At 46.8% G+C, this 14,500-nt stretch overlaps 1 protein-coding gene across 1 annotated transcript in view; it reads right to left on the bottom strand.

Moving 5' to 3' along the window:
* Window positions 1-14,500, bottom strand: part of LOC121843660 (trinucleotide repeat-containing gene 6A protein-like) — a 42,221-nt gene that overhangs the window by 21,111 nt on the left and 6,610 nt on the right. The window contains exons 5-10 of the mRNA XM_042313423.1: window positions 14,198-14,374; window positions 10,072-10,218; window positions 7,551-7,685; window positions 7,229-7,342; window positions 6,058-6,241; window positions 4,335-4,457 (exon numbers count right to left, since the gene is read on the bottom strand). Coding sequence (XP_042169357.1) covers window positions 4,335-4,457; window positions 6,058-6,241; window positions 7,229-7,342; window positions 7,551-7,685; window positions 10,072-10,218; window positions 14,198-14,374 — 880 coding nt within the window. The remainder of the gene's footprint in view (window positions 1-4,334; window positions 4,458-6,057; window positions 6,242-7,228; window positions 7,343-7,550; window positions 7,686-10,071; window positions 10,219-14,197; window positions 14,375-14,500) is intronic.

Here is a 14,500-nt window from a genome sequence, read left to right as displayed (position 1 = left end):
AAATAACTATTATTACCTGTAGATCAGTCAGTCAGCCAGTCAGTCAGCTCCTAAATAACTATTATTACCTGTAGATCAGTCAGTCAGCTCCTAAATAACTATTATTACCTGTAGATCAGTCAGTCAGTCAGTCGGCTCCTAAATAACTATTATTACCTGTAGATCAGTCAGTCAGCCAGTCAGTCAGCTCCTAAATATCTATTATTACCTGTAGATCAGTCAGTCAGTCAGCTCCTAAATAACTATTATTACCTGTAGATCAGTCAGTCAGTCAGCTCCCAAATAACTATTATTACCTGTAGATCAGTCAGTCAGCTCCTAAATAACTATTATTACCTGTAGATCAGTCAGTCAGTCAGTCGGCTCCTAAATAACTATTATTACCTGTAGATCAGTCAGTCAGTCAGTCAGCTCCTAAATAACTATTATTACCTGTAGATCAGTCAGTCAGTCAGCTCCTAAATAACTATTATTACCTGTAGATCAGTCAGTAAATCAGTCACCTGTAGATCAGTCAGTCAGTCAGCTCCTAAATAACTATTATTACCTGTAGATCAGTCAGTCAGTCAGCTCCTAAATAACTATTATTACCTGTAGATCAGTCAGCCAGTCAGCTCCTAAATAACTATTATTACCTGTAGATCAGTCAGTCAGTCAGCTCCTAAATAACTATTATTACCTGTAGATCAGTCAGTCAGTCAGTCAGCTCCTAAATAACTATTATTACCTGTAGATCAGTCAGTCAGTCAGCTCCTAAATAACTATTATTACCTGTAGATCAGTCAGTCAGTCAGCTCCTAAATAACTATTATTACCTGTAGATCAGTCAGTCAGTCAGCTCCTAAATAACTATTATTACCTGTAGATCAGTCAGTCAGTCAGCTCCTAAATAACTATTATTACCTGTAGATCAGTCAGTCAGTCAGCTCCTAAATAACTATTATTACCTGTAGATCAGTCAGTAAATAACTATTATTACCTGTAGATCAGTCAGTCAGTCAGCTCCTAAATAACTATTATTACCTGTAGATCAGTCAGTCAGCTCCTAAATAACTATTATTACCTGTAGATCAGTCAGTCAGCCAGTTAGTCAGCTCCTAAATATCTATTATTACCTGTAGATCAGTCAGTCAGTCAGTCAGCTCCTAAATAACTATTATTACCTGTAGATCAGTCAGTCAGTCAGTCAGCTCCTAAATAACTATTATTACCTGTAGATCAGTCAGTCAGTCAGTCAGCTCGTAAATAACTATTATTACCTGTAGATCAGTCAGTCAGCTCCTAAATAACTATTATTACCTGTAGATCAGTCAGTCAGCTCCTAAATAACTATTATTACCTGTAGATCAGTCAGTCAGCCAGTCAGCTCCTAAATAACTATTATTACCTGTAGATCAGTCAGTCAGTCAGTTCCTAAATAACTATTATTACCTGTAGATCAGTCAGTCAGCCAGTCAGTCAGCTCCTAAATAACTATTATTACCTGTAGATCAGTCAGTCAGTCAGCTCCTAAATAACTATTATTACCTGTAGATCAGTCAGTAAATAACTATTATTACCTGTAGATCAGTCAGTCAGTCAGCTCCTAAATAACTATTATTACCTGTAGATCAGTCAGTCAGCTCCTAAATAACTATTATTACCTGTAGATCAGTCAGTCAGTCAGTCAGTCGGCTCCTAAATAACTATTATTACCTGTAGATCAGTCAGTCAGTCAGCTCCTAAATAACTATTATTACCTGTAGATCAGTCAGTCAGTCAGCTCCTAAATAACTATTATTACCTGTAGATCAGTCAGTCAGTCAGCTCCTAAATAACTATTATTACCTGTAGATCAGTCAGTCAGCCAGTCAGTCAGCTCCTAAATAACTATTATTACCTGTAGATCAGTCAGTCAGTCAGCTCCTAAATAACTATTATTACCTGTAGATCAGTCAGTCAGCTCCTAAATAACTATTATTACCTGTAGATCAGTCAGTCAGTCAGTCAGCTCCTAAATAACTATTATTACCTGTAGATCAGTCAGTCAGTCAGCTCCTAAATAACTATTATTACCTGTAGATCAGTCAGTAAATAACTATTATTACCTGTAGATCAGTCAGTCAGTCAGCTCCTAAATAACTATTATTACCTGTAGATCAGTCAGTCAGCTCCTAAATAACTATTATTACCTGTAGATCAGTCAGTCAGCCAGTTAGTCAGCTCCTAAATATCTATTATTACCTGTAGATTAGTCAGTCAGTCAGCTCAAATAACTATTATTACCTGTAGATCAGTCAGTCAGCTCCTAAATAACTATTATTACCTGTAGATCAGTCAGTCAGCTCCTAAATAACTATTATTACCTGTAGATCAGCCAGTCAGCTCCTAAATAACTATTATTACCTGTAGATCAGTCAGTCAGTCAGTTCCTAAATAACTATTATTACCTGTAGATCAGTCAGTCAGCCAGTCAGTCAGCTCCTAAATATCTATTATTACCTGTAGATCAGTCAGTCAGTCAGCTCCTAAATAACTATTATTACCTGTAGATCAGTCAGTCAGTCAGTCAGCTCCTAAATAACTATTATTACCTGTAGATCAGTCAGCCAGTCAGCTCCTAAATAACTATTATTACCTGTAGATCTGTCAGTCAGCTCCTAAATAACTATTATTACCTGTAGATCTGTCAGTCAGTCAGCTCCTAAATAACTATTATTACCTGTAGATCAGTCAGTCAGTCAGCTCCTAAATAACTATTATTACCTGTAGATCAGTCAGTCAGTCAGCTCCTAAATAACTATTATTACCTGTAGATCAGTCAGTCAGTCAGCTCCTAAATAACTATTATTACCTGTAGATCAGTCAGTCAGTCAGTCAGCTCCTAAATAACTATTATTACCTGTAGAACAGTCAGTCAGTCAGTCAGCTCCCAAATAACTATTATTACCTGTAGATCAGTCAGTCAGTCAGTCAGCTCCTAAATAACTATTATTACCTGTAGATCAGTCAGCCAGTCAGCTCCTAAATAACTATTATTACCTGTAGGTCAGCCAGTCAGTCAGTCAGCTCCTAAATAACTATTATTACCTGTAGATCAGTCAGTCAGTCAGCTCCTAAATAACTATTATTACCTGTAGATCAGTCAGTCAGTCAGTCAGCTCCTAAATAACTATTATTACCTGTAGATCAGTCAGTCAGCCAGTCAGTCAGCTCCTAAATATCTATTATTACCTGTAGATCAGTCAGTCAGTCAGCTCCTAAATAACTATTATTACCTGTAGATCAGTCAGTCAGTCAGTCAGCTCCTAAATAACTATTATTACCTGTAGATCAGTCAGTCAGTCAGCTCCTAAATAACTATTATTACCTGTAGATCAGTCAGTCAGTCAGCTCCTAAATAACTATTATTACCTGTAGATCAGTCAGTCAGTCAGTCAGTCCCAAAATAACTATTATTACCTGTAGATCAGTCAGTCAGTCAGTCAGTCAGTCCCTAAATAACTATTATTACCTGTAGATCAGTCAGTCAGTCAGCTCCTAAATAACTATTATTACCTGTAGATCAGTCAGTCAGTCAGTCAGCTCCTAAATAACTATTATTACCTGTAGATCAGTCAGTCAGTCAGCTCCTAAATATCTATTATTACCTGTAGATCAGTCAGTCAGTCAGCTCCTAAATAACTATTATTACCTGTAGATCAGTCTGTCAGTCAGCTCCTAAATAACTATTATTACCTGTAGATCAGTCAGTCAGTCAGTCAGCTCCTAAATAACTATTATTACCTGTAGATCTGTCAGTCAGTCAGCTCCTAAATAACTATTATTACCTGTAGATCAGTCAGTCAGCTCCTAAATAACTATTATTACCTGTAGATCAGTCAGTCAGTCAGTCAGCTCCTAAATAACTATTATTACCTGTAGATCAGTCAGTCAGTCAGCTCCTAAATAACTATTATTACCTGTAGATCAGTCAGTCAGTCAGCTCCTAAATAACTATTATTACCTGTAGATCAGTCAGTCAGTCAGTCAGCTCCTAAATAACTATTATTACCTGTAGATCAGTCAGTCAGTCAGTCAGTCCCTAAATAACTATTATTACCTGTAGATCAGCCAGTCAGTCAGCTCCTAAATAACTATTATTACCTGTAGATCAGCCAGTTAGTCAGCTGGTGCTCAGTAACAGAAACATCTATTCTCTCCAATGAGGACACACACACATTGAGAGACGTCCCAGGCTTGGACACACACACTGAGAGACGTCCCAGGTTTGGACACACACACACTGAGAGACGTACCAGGCTTGGACACACTGAGAGACGTGGACACACACACACACACACTGAGAGACGTACCAGGCTTGTGCTCCAGAGGTGAGTTTACGGACACGTCCAAGGCCGTCCACTTCTTCAGACGAGACTGAGGCTCCTTACAGCCAGACCCCGTGTCAAGGCCTACATTCAGGTTAGAGTTCAAGCCTGGAGAAGACGAGTATTGTAGTATTTCAGATATACACAGACAGAACTACGTAGAACTACAGGACTACAGGATAAAACACTGTCTAGAACTACAGGACTACGTAGACACCAGGATAAAACACTGTCTAGAACTACAGGACTACGTAGACACCAGGATAAAACACTGTCTGGAACTACAGGACTACGTAGACACCAGGATAAAACACTGTCTAGAACTACAGGACTACAGGACTACGTAGACACCAGGATAAAACACTGTCTAGAACTACAGGACTACGTAGACACCAGGATAAAACACTGTCTAGAACTACAGGACTACGTAGAACTACAGGATAAAACACTGTCTAGAACTACAGGACTACAGGACTACGTAGACACCAGGATAAAACACTGTCTAGAACTACAGGACTAAAACACTGTAGACACCAGGATAAAACACTGTCTAGAACTACAGGACTATGTAGACACCAGGATAAAACACTGTCTAGAACTACAGGACTACGTAGACACCGGGATAAAACACTGTCTAGAACTACAGGACTACGTAGACACCGGGATAAAACACTGTCTAGAACTACAGGACTACGTAGACACCAGGATAAAACACTGTCTAGAACTACAGGACTACGTAGACACCTACGGACACCGGGATAAAACACTGTCTAGAACTACAGGACTACGTAGACACCGGTCTAGAACTAAACTACGTAGACACTAAAACACTGTCTAGAACTACAGGACTACGTAGACACCAGGATAAAACACTGTCTAGAACTACAGGACTACGTAGACACCAGGATAAAACACTGTCTAGAACTACAGGACTACGTAGACACCAGGATAAAACACTGTCTAGAACTACAGGACTACGTAGACACCAGGATAAAACACTGTCTAGAACTACAGGACTACGTAGACACCAGGATAAAACACTGTCTAGAACTACAGGACTACGTAGACACCAGGATAAAACACTGTCTAGAACTACAGGACTACGTAGACACCAGGATAAAACACTGTCTAGAACTACAGGACTACGTAGACACCAGGATAAAACACTGTCTAGAACTACAGGACTACGTAGACACCAGGATAAAACACTGTCTAGAACTACAGGACTACGTAGACACCAAACACTGTCTAGAACTACAGGACTACGTAGACACCGGATAAAACACTGTCTAGAACTACAGGACTACGTAGACACCAGGATAGTAGCAAGACAGCTTGATGTACCAGGACACCCCCTGGACAGGACACTAGTCTGTCTCCTGTTTCTGTAGTGAGACAGCTTGATGTACCAGGACACCCCCTGGACAGGACACTAGTCTGTCTCCTGTTTCTGTAGTGAGACAGCTTGATGTACCAGGACACCCCCTGGACAGGACACTAGTCTGTCTCCTGTTTCTGTAGTGAGACAGCTTGATGTACCAGGACACCCCCTGGACAGGACACTAGTCTGTCTCCTGTTTCTGTAGTGAGACAGCTTGATGTACCAGGACACCCCTGGACAGGACACCAGTCTATCACAGCAGGCCCCCTGGGTGTGAGGGCCCTTCTAAATGATCAGATATTTCCTTCAGGCATCATGAAGGCCTACCTAAAGGGAAGTTGGTAAAGGAGCCCATGTGGTTGGGCTCCTTCTGCAGCTCAGATGCATTCTGGGGCATGTAGTTGTCCATGTAGGACTTGAGGGGCTGGTGGGCGGGGTTCTGCTTCAAGAGGGAGTGGTCGAGGTGTTGCGGAGGCTGCATCATCGACTGGGACGAACCAATAGGACGGCCCTGCACACAGAGAAGGGAGGGGGTTAGATGGCGGCACAGACAGTTAGTCTGTACTATAGACTAGTATCAGAAAAGAACCAAGGCTGTGTATAACGTGAAACAGAGACACCGAGAGACAGACAGACAACACCGAGACAGGCAGAGACAGAGAGACAGACAGACAACACCGAGAGACAGACAGACAGAGAAAGACAGACACAAAGAAGCAGAGAGACAGAGACAGGCAAACAGACAGACAGCACCGAGACAGGCAGAGACAGAGAGACAGACAGACAACACCGAGAGACAGACAGACAGACACAAAGAAGCAGAGAGACAGAGACAGGCAAACAGACAGACAGACACACCGAGACAGGCAGACAGAGACAGACAGACAGACAGACAGACAGACACAGAGAGACAGACAGACAACAAAGAAGCAGACAGACAAAGACAGACAAACAGACAGACAGCACCGAGACAGACAGACAGAGAAAACAGAGAGACAGACAGACACCGAGACAGACAGACAGGCACAGACAGACAGACAGACAGACAGGCAGAGAGACAGACAGACAGGCAGAGAGACAGAGCAGACAGACAGACACAGGACAGACAGACAGAGACAGACAGACAACACCGAGACAGGCAGACAGAGACATACAGACAGAGACAGACAGACAGAGACAGACAGACAGACAGACAACAGAGACAGACAGACAGGACAGACAGACAGTACACCTGCTGGACAGGCAGACAGCGACAGACATGGGTCTGTGACAGCTGCTGTCCAGACAGACAACGGTCTCTGACTGCTGCAGACTGAGACAGACAGACAAACACCCGTCAGAGACTAGATGTCAGATCGGAGACAGACACAGGGTTAGAGACAGGCAGACAGACAGAGACAGACAGACAACACCGAGACAGACAGACAGAGAAAGACAGACAGACAGACAACACCTGAGAGACAGACAGAGAAAGACAGACAGAGCCCTGTGTATGTACCTGCTGGTCCTGCTGGCGTCCCACAGGCATGGGTCTGTGACTCTGCTGCTGTCCAACAGACATCGGTCTCTGATTCTGCTGCTGAGACTGCTGGAGGAGGAGTGTGTGGTTAACCTGTGTAGACGGTGTGTGTGTCAGTGTGTGCTAACCTGTGTATGACGGTGTGTGTGTGTGTGTGTGTTAACCTGGACATCAGGTTAAGAGGTGTGTGTTAACCTGTGTATGACGGTGTGTGTGTGTGTGTGTGCTAACCTGTGTATGACGTTGTCTGTGTGTGTGTGTGTGTGTTAACCTGTGTATGACGGTGTCTGTGTGTGCTAACCTGTAACTGGTTAAGCTGGTTGAGTTGAGACAGCTGGTTGAGTTGAGACAGCTGGTTGAGGACAGCTACTTGCTGTGGACCAAACAGGTTCAGGCCTCCTGCACTGGGAGGGTACTTCAGGAGAGAGGGAGGGACCTGGAACACAGTCACGTCAACTAGATTAGTAGAACAGAGACAGACCTCCTGCACTGGGAGGACAACTAGATTAGTAGAACAGAGTCAGACCTCCTGCACTGGGGAGGACAACTATATTAGTAGAACAGAGTCAGACCTCCTGCACTGGGAGGACAACTAGATTAGTAGAACAGAGTCAGACCTCCTGCACTGGGAGGACAACTAGATGAGTAGAACAGAGTCAGACCTCCTGCACTGGGAGGACAACTATATTAGTAGAACAGAGTCAGACCTCCTGCACTGGGAGGACAACTAGATTAGTAGAACAGAGTCAGACCTCCTGCATTGGGGAGGACAACTAGATTAGTAGAACAGAGTCAGACCTCCTGCACTGGGAGGACAACTAGATTAGTAGAACAGAGTCAGACCTCCTGCACTGGGAGGACAACTAGATTAGTAGAACAGAGTCAGACCTCCTGCACTGGGGAGGACAACTAGATTAGTAGAACAGAGTCAGACCTCCTGCACTGGGAGGACAACTAGATTAGTAGAACAGTCAGACCTCCTGCACTGGGAGGACAACTAGATTAGTAGAACAGAGTCAGACCTCCTGCACTGGGGAGGACAACTAGATTAGTAGAACAGAGTCAGACCTCCTGCACTGGGAGGACAACTAGATTAGTAGAACAGAGTCAGACCTCCTGCACTGGGAGGACAACTAGATTAGTAGAACAGAGTCAGACCTCCTGCACTGGGAGGACAACTAGATTAGTAGAACAGTCAGACCTCCTGCACTGGGAGGACAACTAGATGAGTAGAACAGTCAGACCTCCTGCACTGGGAGGACAACTAGATTAGTAGAACAGAGTCAGACCTCCTGCACTGGGAGGACAACTAGATTAGTAGAGTCAGACCTCCTGCACTGGGAGGACAACTAGATTAGTAGAACAGACCTCCTGCACTGGGAGGACAACTAGATGAGTAGAACAGTCAGACCTCCTGCACTGGGAGGACAACTAGATTAGTAGAACAGAGTCAGACCTCCTGCACTGGGAGGACAACTAGATGAGTAGAACAGAGTCAGACCTCCTGCACTGGGAGGACAACTAGATTAGTAGAACAGAGTCAGACCTCCTGCACTGGGAGGTCAACTAGATTAGTAGAACAGAGTCAGACCTCCTGCACTGGGAGGACAACTAGATGAGTAGAACAGAGACAGACCTCCTGCACTGGGAGGACAACTAGATGAGTAGAACAGAGTCAGACCTCCTGCACTGGAAGGGTACTTCAGTAGAGATGTCAAAAGTAAGGCAATGGGGAGAATATTCTTGGACCTTCAGGAGGTTGAACATAAAGGGACCCCCTGGTTAACATCCCCTTTAAAGGGACCTCCCGGTTAACATCCCCTTTAAAGGGACCCCCCGGTTAACATCCCCTTTAAAGGGACAGTCTGGTTAACATCCCCTTTAAAGGGACAGTCTGGTTAACATCCCCTTTAAAGGGACAGTCTGGTTAACATCCCCTTTAAAGGGACAGTCTGGTTAACATCCCCTTTAAAGGGACCTCCCGGTTAACATCCCCTTTAAAGGGACCTCCCGGTTAACATCCCCTTTAAAGGGACAGTCTGGTTAACATCCCCTTTAAAGGGACCTCCCGGTTAACATCCCCTTTAAAGGGACCCCCTGGTTAACATCCCCTTTAAAGGGACCTCCCGGTTAACATCCCCTTTAAAGGGACCTCCCGGTTAACATCCCCTTTAAAGGGACAGTCTGGTTAACATCCCCTTTAAAGGGACCTCCCAGGTTAACATCCCCTTTAAAGGGACAGTCTGGTTAACATCCCCTTTAAAGGGACAGTCTGGTTAACATTTTTATATGATCACACCAGGTAGTTCATCGGTGGCCACATATATTGAGTGTGTGTGTGTGTGTGTGTGTGTGTGTGTGTGTGTGTGTGTGTGTGTACCTGAGAGGACAGGACGGGTGGAGGCACTTGGTTACGGAGATTGTTCTGGGCTGAGTTGAGGGAGCGTTATGAGATGGTACTGCACTGCTGCCATACATGGAGTTTACATTCTGAAACACACACACACACACACACACACACACACTGACGTGAAGAGGACTGAAACACACACACACACACACACACGTGAAGAGCACTGTGAAGAGGACTGAAACACACACACACACACACACACACACACACACACACACACACACACACACACACACACACACACACACACACACACACACACACACACACACACACACACACGTGAAGAGGACTGAAACACACACACACACACACGTGAAGAGGACTGAAACACACACACACACACACTTCGGACAGATTGTCACAAACACACTATACTCAAGAGCAGCGTAACCACTCACCTGCCTACCAGCCTCAGAGACAGAGGGGGTGGGAGCCTGCCCTGAGCAGAGAGAGGGGATAGGCTGAGCAGAGTGGGAGGGGAAAAGCTCATGCCGTGATTGGAGGAGAGCTCCTCCGAGGCGGAGCGATCATAAGCAGAGAGCGGCAGGGACAGCTGCAGAGGCAAGGACAGACGGACAGATGAGGAAGGAGGCATGACATCCTGGAAAACAGGGAGAGGAAGAGAGAGAGGAGAGAAGGCCCCAGAGGATGGAGGGAGATAGAGAGAGGGAGGTAGAGAGAGGGAGGAGAGAAGGCCCCAGAGGATGGATAGAGGAGGGAGAGAGAGAAGGCCCCAGAGGATGGAGGGAGGTAGAGAGAGAGGAAGGCCCCAGAGGAGAGGAGGAGGGAGGTAGAGAGAGGGAGGAGAGAAGGCCCCAGAGGATGGAGGGAGGTAGAGAGAGGGAGGAGAGAAGGCCCCAGAGGATGGAGGGAGGTAGAGAGAGGGAGGAGAGAAGGCCCCAGAGGATGGAGGGAGGTAGAGAGAGGGAGGAGAGAAGGCCCCAGAGGATGGAGGGAGGTAGAGAGAGGGAGGAGAGAAGGCCCCAGAGGATGGAGGGAGATAGAGAGAGGGAGGAGAGAAGGCCCCAGAGGATGGAGGGAGGTAGAGAGAGGGAGGAGAGAAGGCCCCAGAGGATGGAGGGAGGTAGAGAGAGGGAGGAGAGAAGGCCCCAGAGGATGGAGGGAGGTAGAGAGAGGGAGGAGAGAAGGCCCCAGAGGATGGAGGGAGGTAGAGAGAGGGAGGAGAGAAGGCCCCAGAGGATGGAGGGGAGGTAGAGAGAGGGAGGAGAGAAGGCCCCAGAGGATGGAGGGAGGTAGAGAGAGGGAGGAGAGAAGGCCCCAGAGGATGGAGGGAGGTAGAGAGAGGGAGGAGAGAGAAGGCCCCAGAGGATGGAGGGAGGTAGAGAGAGGGAGGAGAGAAGGCCCCAGAGGATGGAGGGAGATAGAGAGAGGGAGGAGAGAAGGCCCCAGAGGATGGAGGGAGGTAGAGAGAGGGAGGAGAGAAGGCCCCAGAGGATGGAGGGAGGTAGAGAGAGGGAGGAGAGAAGGCCCCAGAGGATGGAGGGAGGTAGAGAGAGGGAGGAGAGAAGGCCCCAGAGGATGGAGGGAGGTAGAGAGAGGGAGGAGAGAAGGCCCCAGAGGATGGAGGGAGGTAGAGAGAGAGAGGAGAGAAGGCCCCAGAGGATGGAGGGAGGTAGAGAGAGGGAGGAGAGAAGGCCCCAGAGGATGGAGGGAGGTAGAGAGAGGGAGGAGAGAAGGCCCCAGAGGATGGAGGGAGGTAGAGAGAGGGAGGAGAGAAGGCCCCAGAGGATGGAGGGAGCCAGAGAGGGGCAGGAGAGAAGGCCCCAGAGGACTGGAGGGAGCTACCACCAGGGGACTACATTCTGAATGACACTGAGCTACCACCAGGGGACTACATTCTGATATGACACTGAGCTACCACCAGGGGACTACATTCTGATATGACACTGAGCTACCACCAGGGACTACATTCTGATATGACACTGAGCTACCACCAGGGGACTACATTCTGATATGACACTGAGCTACCACCAGGGGACTACATTCTGATATGACACTGAGCTACCACCAGGGACTACATTCTGAATGACACTGAGCTACCACCAGGGACTACATTCTGATATGACACTGAGCTACCACCAGGGACTACATTCTGTAATAACACTGAGCTACCACCAGGGGACTACATTCTGCAATGATACTGAGCTACCACCAGGGGACTACATTCTGCAATAATACTGAGCTACCACCAGGGGACTACATTCTGCAATAATACTGAGCTACCACCAGGGGACTACATTCTGCAATGACACTGAGCTACCACCAGGGGCCTACATTCTGCAATAATACTGAGCTACCACCAGGGGACTACATTCTGATATGACACTGAGCTACCACCAGGGACTACATTCTGATATGACACTGAGCTACCACCAGGGGCCTACATTCTGGAATGACACTGAGCTACCACCAGGGGACTACATTCTGATATGACACTGAGCTACCACCAGGGGACTACATTCTGGAATGACACTGAGCTACCACCAGGGGCCTACATTCTGAATGACACTGAGCTACCACCAGGGGACTACATTCTGATATGACACTGAGCTACCACCAGGGGCCTACATTCTGATATGACACTGAGCTACCACCAGGGGACTACATTCTGTAATAACACTGAGCTACCACCAGGGGACTACATTCTGCAATAATACTGAGCTACCACCAGGGGACTACATTCTGGAATGACACTGAGCTACCACCAGGGGACTACATTCTGCAATGACACTGAGCTACCACCAGGGGCCTACATTCTGCAATGACACTGAGCTACCACCAGGGGCCTACATTCTGATATGACACTGAGCTACCACCAGGGGCCTACATTCTGATATGACACTGAGCTACCACCAGGGGACTACATTCTGTAATAACACTGAGCTACCACCAGGGGACTACATTCTGCAATAATACTGAGCTACATTCTGGAATGACACTGAGCTACCACCAGGGGACTACATTCTGATATGACACTGAGCTACCACCAGGGGACTACATTCTGGAATGACACTGAGCTACCACCAGGGGCCTACATTCTGCAATAATACTGAGCTACCACCAGGGGACTACATTCTGATATGACACTGAGCTACCACCAGGGGCCTACATTCTGATATGACACTGAGCTACCACCAGGGGACTACATTCTGTAATGACACTGAGCTACCACCAGGGGCCTACATTCTGTAATGACACTGAGCTACCACCAGGGGACTACATTCTGATATGACACTGAGCTACCACCAGGGGCCTACATTCTGTAATGACACTGAGCTACCACCAGGGGACTACATTCTGATATGACACTGAGCTACCACCAGGGGACTACATTCTGATATGACACTGAGCTACCACCAGGGGACTACATTCTGATATGACACTGAGCTACCACCAGGGGACTACATTCTGCAATGACACTGAGCTACCACCAGGGGACTACATTCTGATATGACACTGAGCTACCACCAGGGGACTACATTCTGCAATGACACTGAGCTACCACCAGGGGACTACATTCTGATATGACACTGAGCTACCACCAGGGGACTACATTCTGATATGACACTGAGCTACCACCAGGGGACTACATTCTGTAATGACACTGAGCTACCACCAGGGGACTACATTCTGATATGACACTGAGCTACCACCAGGGACTACATTCTGATATGACACTGAGCTACCACCAGGGGACTACATTCTGATATGACACTGAGCTACCACCAGGGGCCTACATTCTGTAATGACACTGAGCTACCACCAGGGGACTACATTCTGATATGACACTGAGCTACCACCAGGGGACTACATTCTGATATGACACTGAGCTACCACCAGGGGACTACATTCTGATATGACACTGAGCTACCACCAGGGGACTACATTCTGATATGACACTGAGCTGCCACCAGGGGCCTACATTCTGTAATGACACTGAGCTACCACCAGGGGACTACATTCTGATATGACACTGAGCTACCACCAGGGGACTACATTCTGATATGACACTGAGCTACCACCAGGGGACTACATTCTGAATGACACTGAGCTACCACCAGGGGACTACATTCTGATATGACACTGAGCTACCACCAGGGGACTACATTCTGATATGACACTGAGCTACCACCAGGGGACAACATTCTATAATGAGACTGAGCTACCACCAGGGGACTACATTCTGATATGACACTGAGCTACCACCAGGGGACTACATTCTGTAATGACACTGAGCTACCACCAGGGGGCTACATTCTGATATGACACTGAGCTACCACCAGGGGCTACATTCTGTAATGACACTGAGCTACCACCAGGGGGCTACATTCTGTAATAACACTGAGCTACCACCAGGGGACTACATTCTGTAATAACACTGAGCTACCACCAGGGGCCTACATTCTGTAATAACACTGAGCTACCACCAGGGGACTACATTCTGATATGACACTGAGCTACCACCAGGGGGCAGTGCAACGCTGGGAGACGGTACACTACACAGACAGTACCTTGTCGTAGTAAGGGCTTCTCTCCATGGAAGGCTCTTTGTGGATCTGGTGCCTGGAAGCTGAGTTTTTCCCCATCACTCCACTGTACTCTCCCATGTTCACATCCATACGCTTGTCAGACATCATCCCTCCTCCTTCCATCTTATTGCACTTCGACAAGTCTTCAGGAGAGTCTCTCTAGGAGGGGATGGACAGAGAGAGGGATAAGATAGGTCAGAGATGAGAGAGATAGTCCACTGATGTGCTGGGGGGTGGTCTTGTGGTCGTGCTGCTGCCCCTGGAGGCAGAGGTTTGCAAGTGCAG

This window comes from Oncorhynchus tshawytscha, unplaced genomic scaffold (assembly GCF_018296145.1).
Source record: "Oncorhynchus tshawytscha isolate Ot180627B unplaced genomic scaffold, Otsh_v2.0 Un_contig_15481_pilon_pilon, whole genome shotgun sequence".
Lineage (NCBI taxonomy): Eukaryota > Metazoa > Chordata > Actinopteri > Salmoniformes > Salmonidae > Oncorhynchus > Oncorhynchus tshawytscha.
This window is presented reverse-complemented; position numbering and strand designations above follow the sequence as displayed.